The 27,097-nt window shown below is 29.8% G+C and overlaps 2 protein-coding genes across 2 annotated transcripts; one reads left to right on the forward strand and one right to left on the reverse strand.

Annotated features, from left to right (window-relative positions):
• LOC8259836 (60S ribosomal protein L7-4) lies at positions 1-2,756 on the forward strand. Its single transcript, XM_002524091.4, has 6 exons — positions 1-306; positions 428-525; positions 618-675; positions 1,997-2,076; positions 2,184-2,286; positions 2,385-2,756. Exons 1-6 carry the CDS (start codon positions 130-132, stop codon positions 2,598-2,600), a joined length of 732 nt encoding a protein of 243 aa, XP_002524137.1. The 5' UTR covers positions 1-129; the 3' UTR covers positions 2,601-2,756.
• Positions 2,757-22,450: 19,694 nt separating this feature from the next.
• Positions 22,451-26,567, reverse strand: LOC8259835. Its single transcript, XM_048373450.1, is given in 6 exon segments — positions 22,451-22,778; positions 22,780-24,291; positions 24,385-24,436; positions 24,438-24,499; positions 24,614-24,914; positions 25,481-26,567. Coding segments are annotated over 5 exon segments (2,103 nt in total). The 5' UTR covers positions 24,896-24,914; positions 25,481-26,567; the 3' UTR covers positions 22,451-22,583.
• Positions 26,568-27,097: the final 530 nt, after the last annotated feature.

Raw genomic sequence — 27,097 nt, forward strand, 5'->3', positions numbered from 1 at the left:
ATAGCAGAAAAAACCCTAGTTCCACTATATTTTAGACTCTGTTAGAAGGTTTAGCGGCTCCCCCTCTCTCAAGATCACCTCCAGAGATCTCAAAGAACCAAAGAAACAAGTCTCAGAAGAGAGACCGAAATGGGGAGCGAGGAAGTCAAAATTGTGCCAGAATCCGTCTTGAAGAAAACAAAGAGAAATGAGGAGTGGGCATTGGCTAAGAAACAAGAATTAGAAGCCTCAAAAAAGATAGCTAAGGAAAGCCGCAAGTTGATTTTTAACAGAGCTAAGCAATATGCCAAGGAGTATGATCAGCAGGTTTTATACTTTGATCGTTTTGACGAAGCAATCGTCGTTTCTCTTTAATAATGTTATTTCCATTTGGGTTTCTAATGTTGCGTTTCTGCTGACTTAAATACCGCATTTTCTTTTGATATAGCAAAAGGAGGTGATTCAGCTTAAGCGTGAGGCTAAGTTGAAAGGAGGGTTTTATGTTAACCCTGAAGCTAAGCTTTTGTTTATCATCCGGATTCGTGGGTATGTTCTCGTTTTCTTTTTCTTTTTCTTTTATTGTCTTACTATCTTATTCTGTGAAATTTTGATTGACATTTTTATGCTGAAACTCTCAGTATTAATGCTATTGACCCAAAGACCAGGAAGATCTTACAGCTGCTGCGTTTGAGACAGGTGATTATCGAACATTCTCATTGCTGTTGTGCAATTATATTCGATAAAATTTGGTTTTATTTTAACTTTTATACTTGTTATGTTGATATGCTATTGGTGCTTCGTATTTCTTTATTTGTATGTGTTTTATTTTCATATGAAATTGTGTATGAATTGCATTTCCGTGGTAACTTTGAATCATTCAGTCTGTTTGAGGATTGTGGCAATGGGGTGGGTGGGGGAAGTTGATTTGCTTAAGAATGCCCATTTGTTTTTGGCAATGATATTGTTGTTTTTTGCCATTCGGTATTGTGATGTATTTTCTATAGTTTTAATGTTTAAGAAAGTGACTGGACTTCCTTTGAAATTTTGACCATTTTATCCAAGTGTTAACTATCTTGTTGAGTTTGTCTAATTTATAGAGTTGATTGGCTTAATATTTACCTTTCCCTTGTGTTTCTGGCCCTACTTTAGATAGTATAGCTTCTTTTCTATGAATTGTATATGCTGGATAACTTTGGATGCTATCGTGTTCCTTATTTGGGTTGGAGATCGAGGGTGGTTGTGGTCAGTCATGGGAATAATAGAAGAATCATGCTTTTAAGAATGCAAGTGTTTGCCCTTCTGAATGGCTTTTGGGAATTCTGAATGGGTTTAAGTTTTCCTAAAATCTCAATGCAGCTTAGAACTTATTGCAGTATGTGTAAGTTTGAATTCTAATTAGTTTATTGCAATTTCTGTTAAACTTCTAAGAATTTTATATTTTAAGCATACAACTGTCGCATGTCTGATTGAGATTTGGTTGAACAAATAATGAGGCCAAGGACTGATGCTGTTACATCTGTAAGTTGTGGTCCCTCATTCCTGTGTATCAAGGTATGTATGAGGCTGTGGACCTCTTGAATTTTTGGAAGATTTTGTGCTTTTGAGATACCAAGTAGGTTTCTTGGCTTGTTGGAAGTCAGAGTCTGTCTGATGTCTTGTGCGCTGAGTAGTAACATGAGCATAGAATTCCAGGCCCCTGGATGCTGGTTGTAGTTTCACTGTTTTATGTTTTTTCATTGACATGCTGGTTTAAGGAAACTTATTTCTATAAGCACTTCTGCTTAAATGTTTTCTGTGATAACCCATAGCAGTCCTCACAGTAATCATGATATAGTTAGTGCCTTAATGCAGTAAGAATGCTGTTTCTGTCTCAGTTAGCATATGTAGAGTTTGTGTGTTGTGGACAGTTTTTGCATCATTTTCATGTTTCTTCTTCCTTGTGCTTTAGATAATTTTTTCTTAGTGCTTGTTCCTTTAATTATTTCAATAATTAAGAATGCTGGTTTTGTGGTTTCAGATATTCAATGGCGTCTTCCTAAAAGTAAACAAGGCAACTGTGAACATGCTGCATAGAGTTGAGCCCTATGTGACATATGGGTGCGCTCTTTTTCTCTTTCTGTGCATGTGTAATAGTTCACCTTTAATACGAGACGTGCAATCTGTGTGATTTCTCAAACTCATAACTTGTATACATTGCTTTTTAGATACCCTAATTTGAAGAGTGTCAAAGAATTGATTTACAAGAGGGGCTATGGAAAAGTGAACCAGCAGAGAATTGCATTGACTGACAATTCAATTGTTGAGCAGGTTTGTAGTTCGAATGTGTTTTCAATCAGTAATATTGATCTTTTGGGATCTGTTTGCTGATGAAGATCAGTGCTCATCCTACGAACTCACAACTGCAGGTTCTGGGCAAGCATGGAATCATTTGCATGGAGGATCTTATCCATGAAATTCTGACTGTTGGACCCCACTTCAAGGAGGCAAACAACTTCCTGTGGCCATTCCAGCTCAAGGCTCCTCTGGAAGGTTTGAAGAAGAAGAGAAATCACTACGTGGAAGGCGGTGATGCTGGAAACCGAGAAGATTATATCAATGAGCTAATCAGGAGGATGAACTAGGCTGTCTGAGACTTTTTCTTTTATGATACCTTCAGTGAAGAAGACTGGTAATATTTGCAGCTTGAAATTAGTGATTAAATTTTGTTTTGTGAACTTTGGCATTTAAGTGGTAGTAATTGCAAATTTTTTGTGTGCTGCTTTGTTTTTGGATTTTTACCTGAATTGTTTTCTGATCTCCTTTTGAATGATTCTTAAAACTATGAAACATTAGAATAAACGGAGCTGGTCCTGGAAAAGCTACTAGGTACTGGTCCCTAATAAATGCAGCACTTTATCTCGTTTGTTAAGGCTCGTCTGCTAATTTACGAGTAACACTTGACCAAATGGATAACATCTTGATTGATCTTCCAGTCACACTTTTGCCAGTTTTGTAGTACTTTTGATCTAAATTAACAGTAATGCTATGTATTGAAGTATTAAGGTTAAAATCCTCGGTAAACAAAGCCTAAATAGCAGTTCAGCCTTCATAGCAGCAGTTCTAATGCTACGGCTTGAATCACTCGGCCATCTCTTTTATATAAAATTTTATATATTTAAATTTATATAAAATTTGAGTTTATATAAAATTAGCTATAATTAAATTAAATTTTCAAGAGTAACTCAATGAATGTCCTTGCTGCTACTATTATAAGGTTCAGAACATTTCTTAAATTTAATATGCAATTAATTATTCTCAAAGTAGCAGATACAGATTTACAAGTACACAGCTATTTGCTTCTAAAATAGCTAATTTAATTATGATTATTATATTTTTTCCTACATCATAAATTTTTATTAAATTCTTTATCTACTAAATTACATCCAATATAGGATCTTCGTGTTATGTTGGCAGTCCAATCCAAAACCCAAAAGTGAGTTCACCCCTAAAATAAATATTAAGAATTAGAATTAAATATTATTTATCTTTATTTTATGTAATTTGATTTAATATATAAGTCAGTTTTTTTTTATTTTTTATTATATTAATTTTTTTTCAATTTTAATAAAAACTAATTATTAGCATTCTGTCTTAGCTTAATAATCAAATTAGTAATTTAATATTATAATTTAATTTTTAAATATCAAATTTATTTAAAATTAATTATATTATTAAATTAGAATAAAACTCTATCTTAATCATAAATTAGTTTTAAAGAGGGTGTATTCAATTATGATGAAATTTAAAAGTCATGGTGTACTTAATAATAATTTTTAAATTTTTTAAAAAAGTATGTATAAATTTATTGTATTAAATTAGAATTTTTGTAAAATTTTTAAAAATAAGCTAATATTTAAAATAGTCTTTTACTTTTAATGACTTTTAATGCATTATTATGAATAAAAATTTTCAAGATTTCTATTTTACTTTTCTTTAAGATTTTAATAGACTTTTTTTATTTGAATACTCATTTTTATTCTTTTCAAATTCTCCTGCATTATTATTTTTATTTATCTTTACTATATTTTTTATCTTAAAAAAATATAAGAAATTGAATGAAACTCAACAATTAAAAATTATTTACTGATAATATTTTCTTGTACTCACACATACAAAAAAAATTATTTAAGTTCTTAATTTAATTTTTAAAAAGCCTTCATAAAAACATAAATTTTCAATGAAGCATTTAATGAATTGATTTGAGCAAACAACGCCATCATATGCAGACTTTTAGGTTTTATTAGAAAGATTATTTGGATATTTTTTTCTGTTGGTAAATGTGATTATCGGTGTAAGTATTTTATCAAATAATTAGTAAATATGATTATTGTTAGTTTAAGTATTTATCAAATAAATAATAAATAAAATATAACGAGTATGATATGGATGTGGCGGTTTAGTTGGACACAAATTACTCATTTTTATTCTTTTCAAATTCTCCTGGATTATTATTTTCATTTATCTTTACTATATTTTTTACCTTAAAAAAAATAAGAAATTGAATGAAACTCAAAAATTAAAAATTATTTACTGATAATATTTTCTTGTACTCACACATACAAAAACAATTATTTAAGTTCTTAATTTAATTTTTAAAAAGCCTTCATAAAAATATAAATTTTCAATGAAGCATTTAATGAATTGATTTGAGCATACAATGCCATCATATGCAGACTTTTAGGTTTTATTAGAAAGATTATTTGGATATTTTTTTTCTGTTGGTAAACGTGATTGTCGGTGTAAGTATTTTATCAAATAATTAGTAAACATGATTATTATTGGTTTAAGTATTTATCAAATAAATAATAAACAAAATATAACGAGTATGATATGGACGTGGCGGTTTAATTGGACACAAATTACTCATTTTTATTCTTTTCAAATTCTCCTGCATTATTGTTTTCATTTATCTTTACTATATTTTTTATCTTAAGAAAATATAAGAAATTGAATGAAACTCAAAAATTAAAAATTATTTACTGATAATATTTTCTTGTACTCACACATACAAAAAAAATTATTTAAGTTCTTAATTTAATTTTTAAAAAGCCTTCATAAAAACATAAATTTTCAATGAAGTATTTAATGAATTGATTTGATCAAACAACACCATCATATGCAGACTTTTAGGTTTTATTAGAAAGATTATTTGGGTATTTTTTTTGTTGGTAAACGTGATTGTCGGTGTAAGTATTTTATCAAATAATTAGTAAACGTGATTATTGTTGGTTTAAGTATTTATCAAATAAATAATAAATAAAATATAACGACTATGATATGGATGTGGCGGTTTAATTGGACATAAATTACTCATTTTTATTCTTTTCAAATTCTCCTGCATTATTGTTTTCATTTATCTTTACTATATTTTTTATCTTAAAAAAATATAAGAAATTGAATGAAACTCAAAAATTAAAAATTATTTACTGATAATATTTTCTTGTACTCACACATACAAAAAAAATTATTTAAGTTCTTAATTTAATTTTTAAAAAGCCTTCATAAAAACATAAATTTTCAATGAAGCATTTAATGAATTGATTTGAGCAAATAACGCCATCATATGCAGACTTTTAGGTTTTATTAGAAAGATTATTTGGATATTTTTTTCTGTTGGTAAACGTGATTGTCGGTGTAAGTATTTTATCAAATAATTAGTAAACGTGATTATTGTTGGTTTAAGTATTTATCAAATAAATAATAAACAAAATATAACGAGTATGATATGGACGTGGCGGTTTAATTGGACACAAATTACTCATCTTTATTTTTTTAAATTCTCCTGCATTATCGTTTTTATTTCTTTTTACTATATTTCTCATCTTAAAAAAATATAAGAAATTGAATGAAACTCAAAAGTTAAAAATTATTTACTGATAATATTTTCTTGTACTCACACATACAAAAAAATTAATTAAGTTTTAATTTAATTTTTAAAAAGCCTTCATAAAAATATAAATTTTCAATGAAACATTTAATGAATTTTTTTGAGCAAAAAACGCCATCATATGCAGACTTTTATGTTTTATTAGAAAGATTATTTGGATATTTTTTTTGTTGGTAAACATGATTCTCGGTGTAAGTATTTTATCAAATAATTAGTAAACATGATTATTGTTGGTTTAAATATTTATCAAATAAATAATAAATAAAATATAACGAGTATGATATGGATGTGGCGGTTTAATTGGACACAAATTACTCATCTTTATTCTTTTTAAATTATCCTGCATTTTCAATTTCATTTCTCTTTACTATATTTTCATCTTAAAAAAATATAAGAAATTGAATGAAACTCAAAAGATAAAAATTATTTACTAATAATATTTTATTGTACTCACACATACAAAAAAATTAATTAAGTTTTTAATTTAATTTTTAAAAAGCCTTCATAAAAATATAAATTTTTAATGAAGTATTTAATGAATTGTTTTGAGCAAAAAACACCATTATATGCAGACTTTAGATTTTATTAGAAAGATTATTTGGATATTTTTTTTTTGTTGGTAAACGTGATTTTCGGTGTAAGTATTTTATCAAATAATTAGTAAACGTGATTATCGTTGGTTTAAACATTTATCAAATAAATAATAAACAAAATATAACGAGTATGATATGGATGTGGCGGTTTAATTGGACACAATTTACTCATCTTTATTCTTTTTAAATTCTCCTGCATGATCGTTTTCATTTCTCGTTACTATATTTTTCATTTTAAAAAATATAAAAAATTGAATGAAACTCAAAAGTTAAAAATTATTTACTGATAATATTTTCTTGTACTCACACATATAAAAAAATTAATTAGGTTTTAATTTAATTTTTAAAAAGCCTTCATAAAAATATAAATTTTCAATGAAGCATCTAATGAATTGTTTTGAGCAAAAAACGCCATTATATGCAAAATTTTAGGTTTTATTAGAAAGATTATTTGGATATTTTTTTCTGTTGGTAAACGTGATTGTCGGTGTAAGTATTTTATCAAATAATTAGTAAACGTGATTATTGTTGGTTTAAGTATTTATCAAATAAATAATAAATAAAATATAACGAGTATGATATGGATGTGGTGGTTTAAGTGGACACAAATTACTCATCTTTATTCTTTTTAAATTCTCCTGCATTATTGTTTTCATTTCTCTTTATTATATTTTTCATCTTAAAAAAATATAAGAAATTGAATGAAACTCAAAAGTTAAAAATTATTTACTGATAATATTTTCTTGTACTCACACATACAAAAAAATTAATTAAGTTTTTAATTTAATTTTTAAAAAGCCTTGATAAAAATATATAATTTTCAATGAAGCATTTAATGAATTGTTTTGAGCAAAAAATGCCATCATATGCAGACTTTTAGGTTTTATTAGAAAGATTATTTGGACATTTTTTTTTGTTGGTAAACGTGATTGTCGTTGTAAGTATTTTATCAAATAATTAGTAAACGTGATTATTGTTGGTTTAAGTATTTATCAAATAATAATAAATAAAATATAACGAGTATAATATAGATGTGGCGGTTTAATTGGACACAAATTACTCATCTTTATTCTTTTTAAATTCTCCTGCATTATTGTTTTCATTTCTCTTTACTATATTTTTCATCTTAAAAAAAATAAGAAATTGAATGAAACTCAATAGTTAAAAATTATTTACTGATAATATTTTCTTATATTTACACATACAAACAAATTAATTAAAATTTTAATTTAATTTTTAAAAAGCCTTCATAAAAATATAAATATTCAGTGAAACATTTAATGAATTGTTTTGAACAAAAAACACCGTCATATGCAGACTTTTAGGTTTTATTAGAAAGCTTTTTTGGATATTTTTTTTCTGTTGGTAAACGTGATTGTCGGTGTAAGTACTTTATCAAATAATTAGTAAATATGATTATTATTGGTTTAAGTATTTATCAAATAAATAATAAATAAAATATAACGAGTATAATATAGATGTGGCGGTTTAATTGGACACAAATATTCATTTTTGTTCCTTTCAAATTCTCTTGCATTATCATTTTGTATTTCTTTTTTCTATATTTTTCATCTTAACAAAATATAAAAAATTATTTCTACTACTATTTATCCTGGGGATTATAAACAAAACCAGTTCATTGGTTTTGTTTTTCACAAACTGAACTGGTTTTGTTTTTCACAAAACTTAATTGGAGGAGCCATGGGTGTACATATGTTTGACTAAGGTGCTCAAATTTCAATTATTTTATTATTGTTTTCCACAATAATAAAATCCTAAGTTGAACGTAATGCTCTTGCTTCGTTTGTCCTTTACGTTGTTGGATTGGAAAATACCATTCGCCTTGAACACGCATGCAGACATCCACTAATCAGGTCTCTTTTGGTGACGCCATTTAGAGAGAAAAAAAAAAAAAAGGAAAACGTAAATAAATACCGAAAAGAAGTTACAAATTTTTAAAACTTTGTGTCAACTTAAAGTCAACTCTAATTTTATTATTTATATCGTTTTCAAAATTCCAGCTTCTTTTTGTCCCCTTCTAAAACTAAAATTCTTACAAAACAAAAAATAAAATCAAAAAATCTGTTATAAGAGTAGTAAATTTGTAACTTCAATCTGACATATAAAATGAGAAAAAAACTAGAAAAAAATAAATTAATCAAACAAAAACAACATTACACCATAAATAAAAAAGAAATCAGGTTCATGATGTAGCTGAAAATTAGTTTACAGAATTCAAATCAAGTTTCAATTCACAACTCATAACTGATTAATAATACAGGTATTTTTTGGAGTTAAAATAGTAGATTAATAAGAAATTACATCAAATTATATCAAAATCGAAATAAATAGAAAAAACTCTCAATTGAAGTTCAATATATTTAAATATAAGAATATATGCTTTATAACTCTACAAAAATAACAAAAACCTACTATACATGTAATGCTATAACAAAATATTAAACGAGTTGCTTGTATTAATGAATTCTTTTAAATTTTAATTCAATTTTGAAAAAAGAGTTGCATTAGTGTGTGAGCTTTTAAAATTTTATAAGATTATAATATATGTAATGTATATCTTTTTAGTTTATTAGTAGTATCTTTTATAAATTAATAGTAATGAAAATAGAATATATCGATCCATATATGACTAACTCACAGTTCTGACGACCTCCTAGCTCTGCTCCGATGCCTCGGGTGGAGCGAGCCGAACTGACGGTTTTATCTAATCATGGGAACAATCAAATTAGAAAAAGTAAAACATTTAATAAATAACCCTAGGTCTAGACTCCTAGAATTAACTGTCTAAGAATCTCGACTCAGAAGAATTCTACCAAAAATTTGACAGAACCTCCCCTAAATTACAGACATCTACCCCCCGTATAATGGGTCCAGGACCTACCAGAAAATACTTCAAATATGCAGCGATTAATTAATGGGAGTTGGGCCACCAAAACTGCATTGATTTCTCGACTCCGCAACACAACATAAAAACGCCTATTGGCAGACGGTCCGACAATTAATTATTTTAACTCAATCTTCACAATATTTTTCTAATGCTCATTATAATTAAATAAAACATAATTTCATCAACAACCTCTAAAATCAACGGTCTAGAGAAATTACCGAGATGCTTGATCACTCGGTCGACTCGCCTCCAGCTGTCGGAGTCCGATCGATGGGATGAGCACGCCTACGGACTTGAGACAGCGCGCTGATGATGATTCCAGCTTCTGATTTTCCGATCCGACCCCCGATTATCCAGAGACATTTACGAACGATCTCGGCCGTCGATTTTCAAATGGAGTCTGATCGCCACGAAACCGATGCCATTGGAAAGCTGGAGCTGAGGAAAGTCTGAAAATGCCCTCCGTTTGGCCAAAGCTCGGCGGAAAACGCCCAAGATCTCGGTTGCCCCTACTTTCTCTCTCCACCGGAAACTTCCAACTCTGGCCACCATTTGCGTCACTACCACCACCAAAATGAAGCTCAGTTTGAGTGGAGTAGTTTGCCACCAAGAATAGCAGCTACCGATGCCAGGAATGCCATGCATGGCGGCAAGGAAAGCTACGACTACCTTCCTCGCTCCCATGCTTGCCGTCGTCGATCACAGCTGCCACCAACACCAACGAGCTCGCCGATGACGCCGTCGTCGCCGCACCCGATTGCACACCCATCGCCGCCCAACCATCGAAGCCGACGCCTCTTTCCTCCTTCCTCTATTCTTCCTTCCTTCCTTCCTTCTTTCTTTCTTTTCCTTTCTCTTATGACATTTGGTCCCTGAATGTCACGACCTAATCTGTGGGTCCGTGACCAACACTAGGGAATGGGTAGGCGTAAGACCATCAAATCCCGTAGTAAGCCCGACACTCACTAACTTAATTAAATCTCATATGATATTACTGATGTCATAATTTATCTTAACTATTAAATTCTAAATATTTAATTCGGTCTGCCAGTAGAATTAGGCAAGACTCGAAACTACAATAATTTACAACTGATAAGTCTATTATTTCTACTGTGGAGAATCTAAGATTTTACAAGTCAAATACCAAATCAATTACATCACTCGATGATGAAGGAGTCGAGTTGCTAAATAAGAGCCGCGGGAAGACTAATAATCACAGATTTGAAAAAAACAGTAAAATTGAGGCTGTCAATCTCGAGAGTGAGTTAAAATCATATATCCAAAAACATTTACAACACTTCCATAACACATTTATTTAATTTGAAATAAATAATAAGTCATGAAAAAATATACGTGTCATCACTAACACTCTTAGCCTTTCAGCTCTCTTACTCCAATAAGACTGGCGCCCAGAGAGCGAAGCTCGACCAGGGACCTTAAATCCAGTTTGGTCACTTAAGTTTCCAAATAAGCCGGCGCCCAAAGAGCAATGCTTGACTAGGGACCTTTACTCTGGCAAACACACTCTACTAAGCCTAGAGAGCAATGCTCGACCAGGGCAAGTCCTAAATTACCTTTTAAAATTTACCCTTTTACCCCTTTGCTATCAGTCTCGAATTCATACCAGTGCACTCATCAAATAGCATGTACTACAGCCGCCCATCCCGAGTCAACACGAAACAATAAAATCATAATGTAGAAAACAAAACTTATTTAAATAACGATTAAAATAACTGATTAAAAAATTAAATCATGTAATCATAATTATTTCGTAAAATCTCAGCATAACACATGTAAACAGACATATGAGTTTAACTCACAGCTTTGACGACCTCCTAACTCGACTCCGATGCCTCGGGTGGAGCGACCCGAACTGACGGATTATCTAATAACGGAAAACAATTAATCAATAACGTTGAAACATTTGACAATTAACCCTAGGTCTAGATTCCTAGGACTAACTATCTAAAAATCTCGACTCGGGTAAATTCTACCGAAAATTCGGTAGAACCTCCCCTAAAATATGAACATTTACCCCAAGTAAAATGGGTCCAGGACTTGCCAGAAAATACTTTAAATATTCAACAATTTATTTTTAATGGGAGTTGGGTCCCTAAGACTTCATTATTTTTTCTGACTTCGCCACACATCACAAATCACGACCTAAGGCAGACAGTTCGACAGAAAGTTATTTTTACTTACAATTCAATAAAAACATAACATTACCAAAAAAATTCTAAAATCAACGGGCCAGAGAATCACCGAGACGCTTGATCGCTTGGTCGACTCGCCTCCAGCAGCCGGAGTCCAATCGACGATCCGAACGCACTAACGGACTCGAAACGAGCGCTGATGATGATCCCGCTTCCGATCCGACCTCCGATCATCCGATGAGATTTATGGACAATCTCGGCCATCAATTTTCAATGGAGTTCGATCACCACGAAACTGGTGCCATTGGAAAGCTTGAGCTGAGGAGAGTCCGGATATGCCCTCCGATCATCCATCCCTCGCTGGAGCTCGCCGGAAAAGCCAGAAAACTCGGCGGCTAACACCTCGCCGGAACTCCCTCCTCCAGCCACCAAAGCCGACGGCGCCACTCCCAAAAGGAAGCCATCAACTCAGCGATCAAAACAAGATCGACCCCGCTGCCATTGGACGCCGAAAATGCCCGAAACGGCGGTAAGAAAGTCGTTGCTGCTTCCTCGAACTCTCTTGTCGATCGCCACCTCATGCTTTGGCCACCAAGATACCCCGACGTACCGCCTTGACGCCCCCCTTCTCTTCCTCCTTCTCTTTCCAATTTCTCCTTCTTCTTCTTCTTTTTCTTCTTCTTCTTCTTCTTCTGTATTTTCTTTCTTTTTCCTTCCATATCGAATTTTGGTTCCTGAACTTTTCTTCTTTACCATTTAGTCCCTCAATTTTTTAATTACTAACAATTTCATCCTGCAAAATTTTTAATTAACCCTTAAACTTTTCTTTAGCTTTTCAATTAAGCCCCTAACTATTTCATTTGGGCCAAATTAGAATTATTGAAAATATATAATACATATTTACCCTTGCTTTTAAATGTAAAATTACCAAAAAGCCCTTGCCGACATATTTAATTATAAAAATACCAAACATACAAATTTTTATTAAAATCCCATATTAATAAAATTACACTTTTAATCCTTATTCCAAAATAAATTTTCAATTTAGTCCTAACACAATTAATTTAATTAATCAATTTGCTAAATATTTCTCAATTAAAATTTAACACCATTAGCTAATTAAAATGCCATTTTCCCCAATAATTCTTTTATAAAATATCCTTTACAAATTCTTCCATAACTCTCAAATATAGAATTTAATTTATATATATTCATTTGGGGAAAAAATTGAATAACCAAAAATATAATTTATATTTTAAAGAATTAATTAATTTTTCTAAAATCAAACTAATTGGATATGGAAAATAACTCCCTTATTTGGCTAGCATTAAAATTCAAAATTGTATTTAAATCATTCCCATTAAACCAAATAAAAATAAAAAATTTAAATAAAAATTCATTTATTAATTATTATTAATATTATCATTATTAAGGAAAATTTCGGGTATTTCACTGAATTTTTCTTCTTTACTATTCAGTCTCTCAACTTCTTTAATTACCAACAATTTCATCCTACAAAATTCCCAATTAACCTTTTAACTTTTCTTTAGCTTTTTAATTAAGCTCCCAACTATTTAATTTGGGTCAAATTAAAATTACTGAAAATATAAAATTACTTATTTACCCTTGCTTTTAAAAGTAAAATTACCAAAATACCATTACCGACACATTTAATTATAAGAATACCAATTATACAAATTTTCATTTAAAAACCGCAATTTAAAATAATTATATTTTAATCCTTATTCTAAAATTAATTGTTAATTTAACCCTAACACTTAATTAATCAATTTACTAACTATTTCTCAATTAATATCAACACTATTAGCTAATTACAATTCATCATTCCTAAATAAATTCTTTTATAAAATATTAATTATTAATTCTTTCATAACTCTGAAATATAGAATTTTAATTCATATATTCATATTGAGGAGAATTTAGTGACAAAAAAAATTAAATTTATTTTCCAAGGAATTTACTTAATTACTTTCTTGAAAAATCAAACTAATTAGATATAGAAAAATAACTCTCTTATTTTTATTTAGCATTTGAAATTTTATTTTAAATCATTCTAATTAGATCAATTGAAAATAAAGTAATATTAATTTAAACAAAAATTCATTATTAATTAGTACTAATATTATTATTATTATTAAAAAGAAATTTCGAGTATTATATTCTCCCCCCCTTAAGAAAAATTCGTCCTCAAATTTTAAAATAAAAGGCTCACACTAAGACTGAAACTAATGAGAATAAGAACCTTTCATCTCCAGCTCGGCTTCTCGAGGTACTTTCCCCGATAGAATAATTCAACCAACAAACCTTGACCATTAGCAAAACTCAATAGCAAAGCTGGCTAACCTGAGAATCCACGATCCTAGCTGACTGCTCTTCGAAAGTCAAATCTTCACTTACTTCCATACACCGAGGTTGTAACACAAGCGAAAGATCAAAAATATACTTCCTCAACACAGATCTACGAAATACCAGATTGACTTGCGAGAAACATTTAGTGGCAAGTCCAGCTTGCATGCCAGCTCACCAATCCTACCGATAATTCCAAGGGTTCCATACAATAAGGGCTAACTCGCCTTTCTTACCAAACCACATCACTTCTTGCATAAGAGACGTCTTACGAATACATACTCTCTAATACAAATCTCCACGTGCTCCCACTTTGGGTTCGCACAACTCTTCGACTTCCTGAAAGCTGTCTGCAGCCGCTCGCAAGTAAAAGAAATCTTCTCTGAAATGAAAGATCCGAACCAACTCTAGTCCTGCCAAAATTCCATTAGCCAAATTCTTTCTTAATGATGTGTCCCTTACACGTACATAATATCCTTAACATCCACATCACATTATTCACGTCACATAATCCATCTGGTTGCGATAACCGAAACAAAACCATGCCATCCTAACACAAAAATCCTCCTCGACTGGAAATTAGAGAGTCCCCTCTGTTCCGCTATAGTCCAACATGGAGCATACTGGACCATAGATTCATTCTCACGGCAACTCAGTTTGTCATCTAGAAAATCCCAAGCTAACACAATTTACTTCGAAAGATTTACTTGTTCATTTACTTTATAATCATTACTGATAAAAATTAGTATTATCTTGAAAAACACCTTTATAAAATCGTAAAATCTCTAGTCATTTTCTTTATATAAAATTCTACAATATCGCGCACCAGGTGATGATACCCCCTATCACCAAAGGTTGCAATGCATGATGTATGATGCATGCCCTAAAAATGAGTTATGGAATTGTGCATGCCTAACAATGAGATGCCATAATGAGTTCTCGGGGACTGGGCGCAACATTATATTTAAAACACTTTGTTCTACATAGAAAAATAAATAGTGTTCGCTTAAGTTTTTTTGAATTTCGAGCGCCTCAAAAAAATACACCAACCACCATTCTTATGCTTCTTACAACCACAAAAGTCAACCATAACCTCTGCTCGACATTCTAAGTACTAAATTCATCTTTACCTATTAAGACGATACCTGATGCAATAACGAGACAGTTCATGACACGACTGCAACTACGCTATGCACCAATCCTAAACTGTAGTGCCCACCGTCGAAACAACAATCGAAACATCCAAGGCCGGTATGCACTAATCACTTGGAGAAATGACACGAGTCTACCGCACTTTTGACCTTGCTATCGCTACAACGCTCATTCTCAATACGGCATCAAGACAAGCTCATAAGAAAAGAAAAGATAGACTCTCTAATAGTGAAAGCTGAGACACCGGAGTCATCGAAAATAAACAAGACAGACTTGATCCTAGCTCCGCAGTAGTAAGAACCTTAACCTAGGTCAAAGGAAATCTAAATCTAAGCTCTGATACCAACTTTGTCACGATCCGATCTGTGGGTCCGTGACCGGCACTAGGGAATGAGTAGGCGTAAGGCCAGTGAACCTCGTAGTAAGCCTGACCATTCACTAACTTAATCAAATTTCAATCCAAAAGCACTGATCCACAATTACCCTTAACCATCAGGTTCGACATATTTAGAATGTAGACTACCAACATGAATAGGCAAGACCAGAATTTACATAAAATTTCAAAATGATAAATCTGAAATTTCTACTGCGAAGATTCTAGAAATTCTAAAAGTCAACATACCATTAAATTCAGTTACATTTAACTCGAAGATGAAGGAATTATGCTGCTAAATGAAAAGAACTGTGGAAAAACTAACCACACCTGAAAAACAGTTAAATTGAAGCTGTCAGTCTCGGGAGTGAGTTAAAATCATATATCCAAAAATAATTACAAACACTTCAATAACACATTAATTTAATTTAATATAAAATATTAAATCATGCAAAAAAATACGTGTCATGCCATGCTTTTATAAAATAAATTTCATATACTACTAGACGGAGTACTTCAATAGAACCCTAATCTCTATTACTAAACAGTCTTAGCCTTTCAGCTCTCTCGTTCCAACAGAACTGGCGCCCGGAGAGCGAAGCTCGACCAGGGTCCTTACATCTAGTCTAGTCATTTAAATTTCTAATAAAGCCGACGCGTAGAGAGCAATGCTCGACTAAGGACCTTTACTCCTGCAAACTCACTCTACTCACCCTAGAGAGTTAAACTCGACAAGGGCAAGTCCTGAATTTACCTTTTTAAAACTTACCTTTTACTATTTGTCAGATTCATACCGGTGCGCACTCGGTCCTGATGCAACCCATCAGGTGGCATGTTCTACTTCCGTCTCATTTCGAGTCAATAGACAGTCACAATAACCATAATGTAGAAAATGATACATATATAAATAGTAATTAAATAAATAATTAAAATCTTAAATCATTTAATCAGAATTGCTGTGAAAAACTTTAGCATGATACACATGTAAAGCAGATATATGACTTTAACTCACAGTTCTGACGACCTCCTAACTCTGCTCTAACTCCTCGGATGGAGTGAGCCGAAGTGATAGATTTATCAAATCATGGAAATAATTCGATCAGTAAATATAAAACCTTTGGCAATTAACCCTAGGCCTAGACTCCTAGAATCACTGTCTAATAATCTCGACTCGGAAGAATTCTACCGAAAGTTTGGCAGAACCTCTCCTAAATTACGGACATCTACCCCCTGTATAACGGGTCCAGGACCTGCCAGAGCACACTTCAAATATACAACGATTAATTAATGGAAGTCGGCCCACCAAAACTGCATTAATTTTCCCGACCTCCTCTCTCTCTCTTCCCTTCCCTCGACACCCATCTTCTCTCCTCTTTCCTTTCTTTTCTTTTCTTCCTTATTGACATTTGGTCTATGAACTTTTCTTCTTTACCATTTAATCCCTCAACTTTCTTAATTTCTAACAATTGCAAAATTTTCGATTAACCCTTCAACTTTTCTTTAGCTTTTCAATTAAGCCCCTAACTATTTAATTTGGCCCAAATTAAAATTATTGAAAATATAGAATTACTTATTTACCTTTGCTTTTAAATATAAAATTATCAAAATGCCCTTAACTTAATTAATTAATTTACTAACGATTTCCTAATTAAATCAACACCATTAGCTAATTAAAATTCGTCATTCCTAAATAAATTCTTTTATAAATATTATTTATTAATTCTTTCATAACTCTCAAATATAGAATTTTAATTCATATATTCATATTTGAAAAAAATTAAGTGACCAAAAATATAATTTATTTTCCAAGAAATTTACTTAATTACTTTCTTGAAAAATCAAACTAATTAGATATACAAAAATAACTCTCTTATTTTTATCTAGCATTGAAATTTTATTTTAAATCATTCCAATTAAATCAAATAAAAATAAAGTAATATTATTTTAAATAAAACTTGTTATTAATTATTACTAATATTATTATTATTATTAAAAGGAAAATTTCTAGGTATTACAGTTAACTTCTAAAAGAAACTTAGAATCAATATTATCAAAAAAAAAAGATGAACTAGATTGAGCTCCTCCATTTTCAGAATTTTAACTTAAAATCTTGACTAATATTCTAAAAAATTAAAATAAAATAAAATATCAATATATAAAAAAACAAAAATTAATAAAAATATATAAAATAATTAACAAAAAATACGTAGAATAAAAATAAGAGTAATCATCAACATTACCACCATCTGCTTTAGTTTTTTCAGTATATTAAACAACACTTTCCTCTGCAACTGTCTTTATATTTCCCCTATCACTACTATCACTATCCTTCTCAATATTCCCAACACCAATATTACCTTCATTTAAGACAATATTATCTTTATCAGGTCCATTACCATCATCATCAGAATCTGAATCATCATTAAAAAATCTCTTTTTTTTTCATCATTATCCTTTCCATCTTCAGCATTTTCATTTTTTTTTATTATCATCATCATCATCATCTTTTTTCTTCTCTTCATTGCCATCATCATCTTTTGCTTGTTCATCACCATCATCATCATCTTTTTTCTCATCTTCATCACCATTATCTTTTGCTTCATCATCACCATCATCATCATCTTCTTTTGCCTCTTCATGATTATCATCATCATCATTTTGATTTACATCCTTAACATTATTTTATTTTCTTTTTTGTACTCCATAAAAATATATTTTAAAAAATATTTCATAAGATGTGCAAACAAAAATAATAACTCTGTAATACCATCAAAAAGTAAATTATATATAAACAAAAGGAAACATGAATGTTATATTATGAATATCTCAGAGGTATTTTTTAATGTAAAAAAAAAATCACTACATACCTTATCAACTTTTTCATCATCTACCTCCATTACATCACCAAGACCTCCAACATTTATGGATTCATAAATCTTATGACCAAAGTAAAAGAGAAATAATTTTTTTTATTAGAACATTAAAATATAAAATTATTAAAAGAAATAGTACAATGTTATTGTCATTATTTTTTTCTTTGAATTCTTTCCTTCATCATCAGCATCAACATAATCACCTACATTCTTATGTCCAAACTGTCCATCACCAGTCTAAAACATAAACATAAAAATAATTAAAATACTAAAAGTATATAATAAAATTAAAATATAAAAAATTCAAACATAATGAAACTGGTATACTATAGATATATTTTCAATATATTAATAACTTAAAATAACAAAGATAAAAGAAGATATACAAGAAATATATTTAAATAATCTAATTAGACAGTTGATGTATCTGAAAATAAGTACAACTAAAGCTTGAAGTACCAGCTCCATAACAACCACTTTGCAACTTTAACTTAATATCAGACAATGAGTTAGAAATTTTTGAAATCTTTATTTCCATAGTAATTTGATGAAAATAAATTTCTCTTGCCAACTTATCTTGATTAGTTGATAAAATTTCCAACTATCTTAATACTTCAACCATGAAAGAGTATGTTGAAGTAGGTCCAGTAAATGAAGCAGAACCAACAACATTAAAATCATTTTTGGCCTCATCAAGCTTCTTCTTTCCTTTATTGAAAAAAACCTTCTAAGTTCAATTTTCTTTCTCCTTAATCGAAACAGTAACGTTTTTAAACATAACTACAAAACAAACAAAATACAATTATTAAAAAATATAGAACAAAAGAAGAATAAAAATAAAAAATTAATATTATAATAAAATAAAAAAATTACTGTCTTAAGAGATGCTAAAAAAAATTGATTACTCAAGGTAGTTGTAAGTTGAAAATGTTGAAGCCTCCCATTTTAATATACGTGATACTTGAATTCCATAATCAACAATAAGATTTTCAGAAGAATATTTACAATATCCATAAAACTACATTTGAAAAAAAATTAGACAACCATATATCCTACAGTAGAAACCATCACCTTTCTCTTTCAAAGAATCATTCTTTCGACTTAAAAAATGAACTAAAAAATGAAAAATTTCTATTCCCCAAAAATAATCATTGAAAGTATCACTATTAATAATATTAAGATGATGCATTTCAACAATTTTCACCTTTGGAGCAACCAATAAAAATATTTCTACAAAATATAAAATAAAAATATTTACCACATCAACATCATCATTCTCTCATCTCTTGCTAAGAAAAATTCTTCAACAGATTGTCTATTGATTTATTTCATTCTTTTAAAATATTTTTTTTTAACAATCCATTAGTAGAATAACCAAACCCCAACTTATTTAAAACACTAATATATTTCAATTCACTAACCACAATAAATTCAGAAAGAAAAAATCTCAATATAACTCCATTGATGCAAACCCAAAGCTCATTATTTCTATCATAATGAACTTCCCTCAACAGAAAAAATGAATTAGTTGAGGCTAAAGCTTCAATTGCTTCATATCTAAAAAATGTCCAAAGCATGTCTTCCTAAACATCTGTAACTGATATTTTGAAAGATTTTTTCTAATGTGACTAATTATATTCTTCTAAAAAAGAACCCCAAGTTTAGCATGAAAATATTCTTCTAGTTTAGTTTTGAAATCCCACTTCTACAACAAAACAACATAAAATATATAATTAATATATTATTAATATATAACAAACAAAGAAAACATATTAACAAAATACAGAAAAAAGAAAATAACAATATATCATCAGTATACTATATACAAAACTAAAATAAAAAAGAAGTATACTTTAAATATAATATTATACAAAAATAAAAAGCCAAAAAAAATTAAAACACTTTAATATTATCTAAATATATAGTATCTTTGTAGTATTTGAAGAGTATATTTTAGATATCCTACTCTAGAAGAATCAAAACCAAAAAAAATTCCGCTACTTTAACAGTAAACTGATATATCACATCATTTTAGTATATTAATAGTATCTTTTTTATAGCCAATAAAAATTCAAATAAAACTAAAGAAATCGACCACAAAATGAATGAACTATAAATCCAACATAAGAATAATAAATTCTTATCTCATATGTTATATCTTTTTATTATCTTAAATATATCTTTTTCAAAGAATAAATCAAGTCCATAAATAAATTAAAAGAATCCAACTACAAAATCAATAAAATATAAAATATATGAAAATTAATAAAAATTTATCTATTAACAACTTAAAATTATAAACAAAAAGCACATGTATATCAAGAGTGTAATTTAAATATACTGATATGCAAAAATCATAAAAGAAATATTTCAAATATTTTAGTAGTATCTTTCAAAAATATTTTAAATAGACTAAAAAAATAAAAATAAAACATATAAATGAAAGAAGTATATAACATCTTCTTATAAATACCTTTAAAAAATACCTTCAAAGGATGAGAAACAGGTTCGTCAATAGAGATTTCTCTATGTTTTTAAATTGAGACTTCTTCAGATCAGGAACAACTTCTTCACCAATAATTTTTCTCCTTTTCGATCTTCTAAGTGAAGAATTCTCACTCACAATTGCTGTTTTCTTTAACGACTTCAGAGAATCTCTAACTGTTGCATGCAACCTCTTCTTACTTGATTTTTTCTTTATTTTTTTCAACAACATCATTCTTCTTTTTCGATCTAACCTTACTAACTTTCTTCTTACTGATTTCTTTTTTAGAAAAGGAAGGTTTAATCAAATTTCTAAGAATCTGATTATTCGAATTCAAAACAACAATTAAATTTAAACAACTACCATCCATTAAAAGCTCGTCATTACTCTTAATTTAAAGCAATAAATTGAGAAAAATCAACTTTCAAAATCACAAACAGATAAACAAAATAAAGTAAAAAAATTAATACCGTATAAACAAAAAAATAACCATATAAATAAAATATTTCGGTAAAAGATAGTGGGATATGAATTTTTTTTTTTAAAAAAAAAGAGAAAAAGAAAGAGATGGATTTATTTTAATAATTAAAGCCAAAGAAATATTATGGACTCTTTTGTGGCAATTTTTTTGTGGATCTTAAGTTTTCCTTTTTCACAAAGAAAAATGTTTTGGCATTTCAAGAAAAGGTCTCTAAAGAATTTTCTCATATTTCGAATCCTTTTATTTTAAGGTTAATATATATATTTTTATTAATTAATTAAACAAAATACTAGTGTTTAAAATAAAAATCGATGAATATGAATTTATTTTATTGAATTTTATATAAATATTCTACTGACAAAAGAATAAAATCATAGAATTTAAAAGTAAAATTAAAATAAATTAAAATTGAATCGGATTAATTAATTCTGTTTGAATTTCAATTTTACCTCGATTTGAGTGACCTCTACCTTACCCTAAAGACAACTTATTATTAGAAAAGGAAAGTTTTTTAAGGAAGTATGTTTTGAGTTTAAATTATTATTAGAGGCAGTAAATAGTTAACAGTCAGTTTAAATTATAGTTTAATATTTTTTCAATATATATCTAAATTTTTTTGACATATATGCTTTATTTTCGACACATAAAATTTTTATTTTGATATGTGTACTTAATTGTTTTGACATGTGTATTTATTTTTGACACATGAAATCAAGCTTATGTGTAATTTTATAATTTTTTTATTAATTTATTAATTCATAAGTTATATTCTTAATTAAATACTGACTCTAATACAAAAAAATAACATATTAATTATATTTTAATATTATATTAACTAATAAATTATTTTCTAATTAGATAATAATATAAATTTTATCCTAAAAAATCACATATTAATTATATTTTAATATTATATTAACTAATAAATTAATTTTCTAATTAGATAACAATTATAATTCTAGAAAATAATATCCTAACTTATATTTTTAATATTATATTTAATTTTAAATTTATTTTTAATTATATAACAAATTTTTATTTAATATCAATTATTTTGATAGTATTAATTTATATAATATTGAAATTAACTAATAAATATTTTTAAGATAATTTTTATATTTGGACTCTAAAATTTAAAATTTTAATAAATAAAAAATATCTAAAAATAATTAATTTGTTATTATTTTTTAAAATATTATAAATTAATATTAAAAATTAAAAATTATATTAAATTATATCTATCAACTTAATTTTATGATCAAAATAATAATGACCATAGAATACGCCACTAGTTTATATTAATCTCACCACCGGCAACTCAAAAACTTCTGATTCTTCTTTCCTCTTTTCAGCTGCATTTCGGAAGGACAATGCACTACTTTCCATATTCTCTTCTCTTTCCTAGTCTAAACTTTCCTCAACATTCACATTCTTTTCTTCACGTCCAATATGAAGATTTTGCTCATTATCTACATTTCTTTGGAAGGTCTAACTCCATGATCTCTAATTTATGGCTTCTCTTATCCTTGCTTCCAACCATGACATCATCGGACGATTCGCCCATACTGAAGTTTGGCCTAATCAATTTTCTCCTTTTACGTTGCCCATCTGGGGATCCACTTTTCTCAACATTCTCATTACATCCCTTACCATTGGCATCATCTTGAAACTTCCGGGCTTCACTACGACGCTTGAAATCAAGAAAAGGTATCTGTTCTACTTTTTGGATGACTTCCTCTTCCCCAGAAGAAATCTGATGTTTGTCTCTCTCCTTTGAGTTCCCAGTCACCTGTCTTTTCTTCCTCAAGTCGGCCATGTCAGCCTGCCTTTGATTCAGCTTCTTTAAACGTTTTGCCTTCGCCCCATTAAAACCATTGAGGTGCAACATGGCCATGACATCATCCACTGATGAATCTATACCACATTCAACATGTCCAACTCCTTGTTCACTTAAATCTGCAGGTAGTGCCAAGCGAGAGAAGACACTTTCTCGCTTCCTCTCACAAACAGAATACATAATACTATTTGAATAAGGAAACATATCCAAACTAGGACAAGATAAAGGAACATTATCCAATACATCAGAATTAAGGTTTCGGCATCTGCTTGTATTTTTAGATTCTATATATGATGATAATGACTGATTTTCAAGGTGTGGAAATATACTGCTGCGAACAGAAAATTCAGGCACCGACCTTGATAGCTCAGGTGGCCATGAGTACATATAGTTAAGGGCAGGGACATCAGGGTCATAAGGCAGGGACAGACTGTTTGTAACAACTGCATCCTGGCTAGATATCGAATAAGAATTCAAATTTTGTGGAGCTACTGACCTATCCATTGCAGAAGATTGTTGAAGCTGATCATTCATCAAAGACATTTCTTCTGAAATGGACTTGCTAGAATATGCAGATGGATTAGACTGAAACAAATCAAGGTGCTCAGCTGAGACACGTGGCTGGAAAGCATCATGCTCATCCCATTTGCTTTCTAGCCCAGAAATCATTGCATCACTGACATGATTAGCAATGCTTCTAACAATGGTGAATGGATGCCTAGAATAGTCGGTTATACTAACTGACATAGGATCAATATTCATAGCATGTTTATTTCCAATTTCATTGCCCTCTAAGAACTGGATATCGTCGAAAGATCTTCCTATTCTGCCCAGAGGTTTCCCAAACTGCTGCATGCCAAAATCACTCTCCGTTTTATGCCCATGTCCTACGGAAGTGCTTGCAGACATATCAGCATCAATTGCTCTTATATAGTTGTCGACATAGTCCCCAGAGCACTTGCTGCTGCCTGATACAAACTTGACAATTGCAGTTTCTTCATCTTTATCATTGTTAATTGCTAAAACGCGGCCATCATCAACTGGTTTTCTAGTTATATTTACAGCCAATCCAATTTGTTTTCCACCCTTGCTTTGGGTGAAATGTCTGTCAAAGTTTTTATCTTTTAACTTTCTTCGACCGAACAATGATAAAAGCTGCTGAACCTATATAACAAGTTTATAGAAAGAGGCTGTCATTAGAATATGACTAATTGTAAAACTCACCATGTCATTGAAGTCATTTTGATAGGAATAAACCTGTTTCTCAGACAACCCAAAATTGAACTTGCTTGCTGAAAAATAATTCTCTGATTGCATCACGAAATTCACTTTCAGGAAGCGGAGTGCAATGCCAAATTGGGGAAAATTTTACCTAGATAAAAAAGAACCGAGTCACAGGTAATTTCCATAGAAGACAAGTAATGGATGATTCCACTTAGCATAAGCTTCACAACGCTTCTCCTTCTGTCAAATCAGTCATGCATACCTGTGCAGGGAATTGTTTTCCAGATGATTTAAATGCATTGGGCACAATATTAATTGCACCGTCAGTGCACGCCTGAAATACACCATGAAGTTCTCTCCTCTCAAACTCAAACAGAAATAAGATCATTCGAGCTTTAACCTGCTTTACAAAATGAGTTTGCCCAGATGGAAGGCCTAATAGTTTCCGTCTAAAACATTCTTTCTTTGTGGCATTATTAGACATAAAAATAGCTCCAAACTCAGGAAATTGTCCATGAACATGAGTTTCTCTATCAAACTTCATTGCTAACCCTCGTAACACGCTGTGAGATTCAGTAAAAACAACAACAAAAAAATAATGGCCACAAATGGGAAATCTAAGATAAAAGAAAACTCACAAAAAAAAAAAAAAAAACAGAAAACCAAAAAAAATAAAAGAATCAGTATCCTTTCACCGGTATCCTTATTCAATATTTCAACTGTATTATCAATATGCCAACGCAAATTAACTGAATATTTCACTGATATACTTTATGATCGGCACTGATAAATCTTATAGCCTAAACATCAGCAATCACAGTCTCAACAAAAGCAAATGAGAAGTGCAATCACAGCAAAAGAAAAAAAGAAAAACAAGATAGGAACAGGTTTTAGACATTGAATGATACTTGTGAATAATTTCCATCAATTTACAACCAGAAAAAAAAAAAGAAATCAGAATTTAAAAAGATAAAAATCAATAAAACAGGGGAAAAAATAACGGTAGACAAAACGAAAGAGAAATCAAATGGTGTTATCAATAATGTACATACCGGGAATGTGTGTATAAAGAAAAGAGCAGAAAATTAGGTGAAATCAGCAAACAATTACAGAAGGATAGGGATTTTACCGGCAAGAGGACACCGGAGAAGGAAGGGAGGAAGTCGAAACGCGTGGGAGGTTTTGATTTTGATAGACAGGTATTAGTTGGAGAAATGTGCATTTTGCCCTTAATGTTTGGTGGTAGGACCGATTAGCCCTCAAACTATTTTTAGGCGCAAATAAATCTTCAAAGTATTAAAAGTCTATAGTTTAAATCTTAATGACATGTCAATTATCTTTATCAGAATAAAATAAATGACTCACTACAGCTGATGTGTCAATAACTGATTGGCTTACAATATCCACTAATGCACTAGAAAATAAAAGAAATAATTTTCATTTACAAAGAAAATAAAAATATTGTTATTATTACATTAAGAAATAAACAAATAATTATCATTAAAATAAAATAAAATAAGTTACAATTACTTTTCTATTTTTACCCCCACCAACCATCAAACCATAACTAACGCCACTGCCACTGCCACCCGCCGGCGCCGCCACCATCGCCGATCAGCAAAATAAACCCACATAAATTAACAACTACAGTTTAGAAAAGCCACAGCTTAACAGCCACAACTTAGCATGCTCAATACGCTTGAGCAAAAAAGCATTTTAATGAGATAAACTAGAATCAATAGGCCATGAAATCAACAAAGGATGGAGTTTTGAAATCATATCCAAATCTCTCTCTCCAAGCATATCCATAGCATCGTCAGCTACATAATCATAAGTCAAAGCAACAAATCCTACAAATAATAAACTAGAATACAAAAAATTCAACAGATCCTCAATTAGCATGCCACCATCGTTAGCCATTGTTTGCTTCATTAGTATCTATTGGAAGATTGACATTGCTGCTGTTGGTGCTGACGCTGGATGGCTAGGTCAGGTTAATTTCTTTAAAAACAATGACGAGGTTGTTTGAGTTTCTCGAGCTCTTTGATAGAAACGACGACGTGAGGATTATGAGTTTTAGATGGGATGAGAAAAGAAAGAAAGAAGAAGAAGAAGAAGTCCGGGGAGGATAAGAGGAGAGAGAAGGGTTTTCTTTTTACCCATTATCAGCCGCATCAGCTCTAAGTCTTAATTACTCTGTTATATTGAGGGCTTAAACTGTACATTTTTAACTCTTTATGAGTTTATTTGCGCCTGAAAATTACTTAAAAGAACTAATTCGCTCTTGCACTAAATATTAAAAGTAAGAATATATTTTTAAATAAAATTATTAAAAAATATAAGATTTATAATTTGACCGTAATTAAATTTTTTTATTATATTTAAACTCTTTTAAATTTTTTATAAAAGTAGCCATCATGTCTCTTATAAAGTTAAGATAATTAAAAAATTAAGTTAATAATTTAAAATTATTATTTAATTCGAAATTAATTATTATATATAAAATTTATTTTCTAATTAAAATAAAAATAAAATTAGTATAAATAATTTTATATTTAACAAAAATAATCCATTAATGATATTTTACATGCTTTAATTTCTTATCTTTTAGCAATATGATCTAAAAATAAAATCAATAATATTAAAAATACTTATTTTTCGAGGCAATATTATTAAGCTAATATATAATTTAATTTTAAAATATTAAATAAAATAAATAGTCTATATTATTTATTTTTATCAAACA

This window comes from Ricinus communis, chromosome 4 (assembly GCF_019578655.1).
Source record: "Ricinus communis isolate WT05 ecotype wild-type chromosome 4, ASM1957865v1, whole genome shotgun sequence".
Lineage (NCBI taxonomy): Eukaryota > Viridiplantae > Streptophyta > Magnoliopsida > Malpighiales > Euphorbiaceae > Ricinus > Ricinus communis.

Excerpts from the sequence above, each read along its gene's own strand:
- LOC8259836 (XM_002524091.4), top strand. The coding sequence starts at position 130 with ATGGGGAGCGAGGAAGTCAAAATTGTGCCAGAATCCGTCTTGAAGAAA. Across the intron at positions 676-1,996 it reads AGCTGCTGCGTTTGAGACAG|ATATTCAATGGCGTCTTCCT; the intron begins GTGATTATCGAA and ends TTGTGGTTTCAG. Across the intron at positions 2,077-2,183 it reads GAGCCCTATGTGACATATGG|ATACCCTAATTTGAAGAGTG; the intron begins GTGCGCTCTTTT and ends ATTGCTTTTTAG.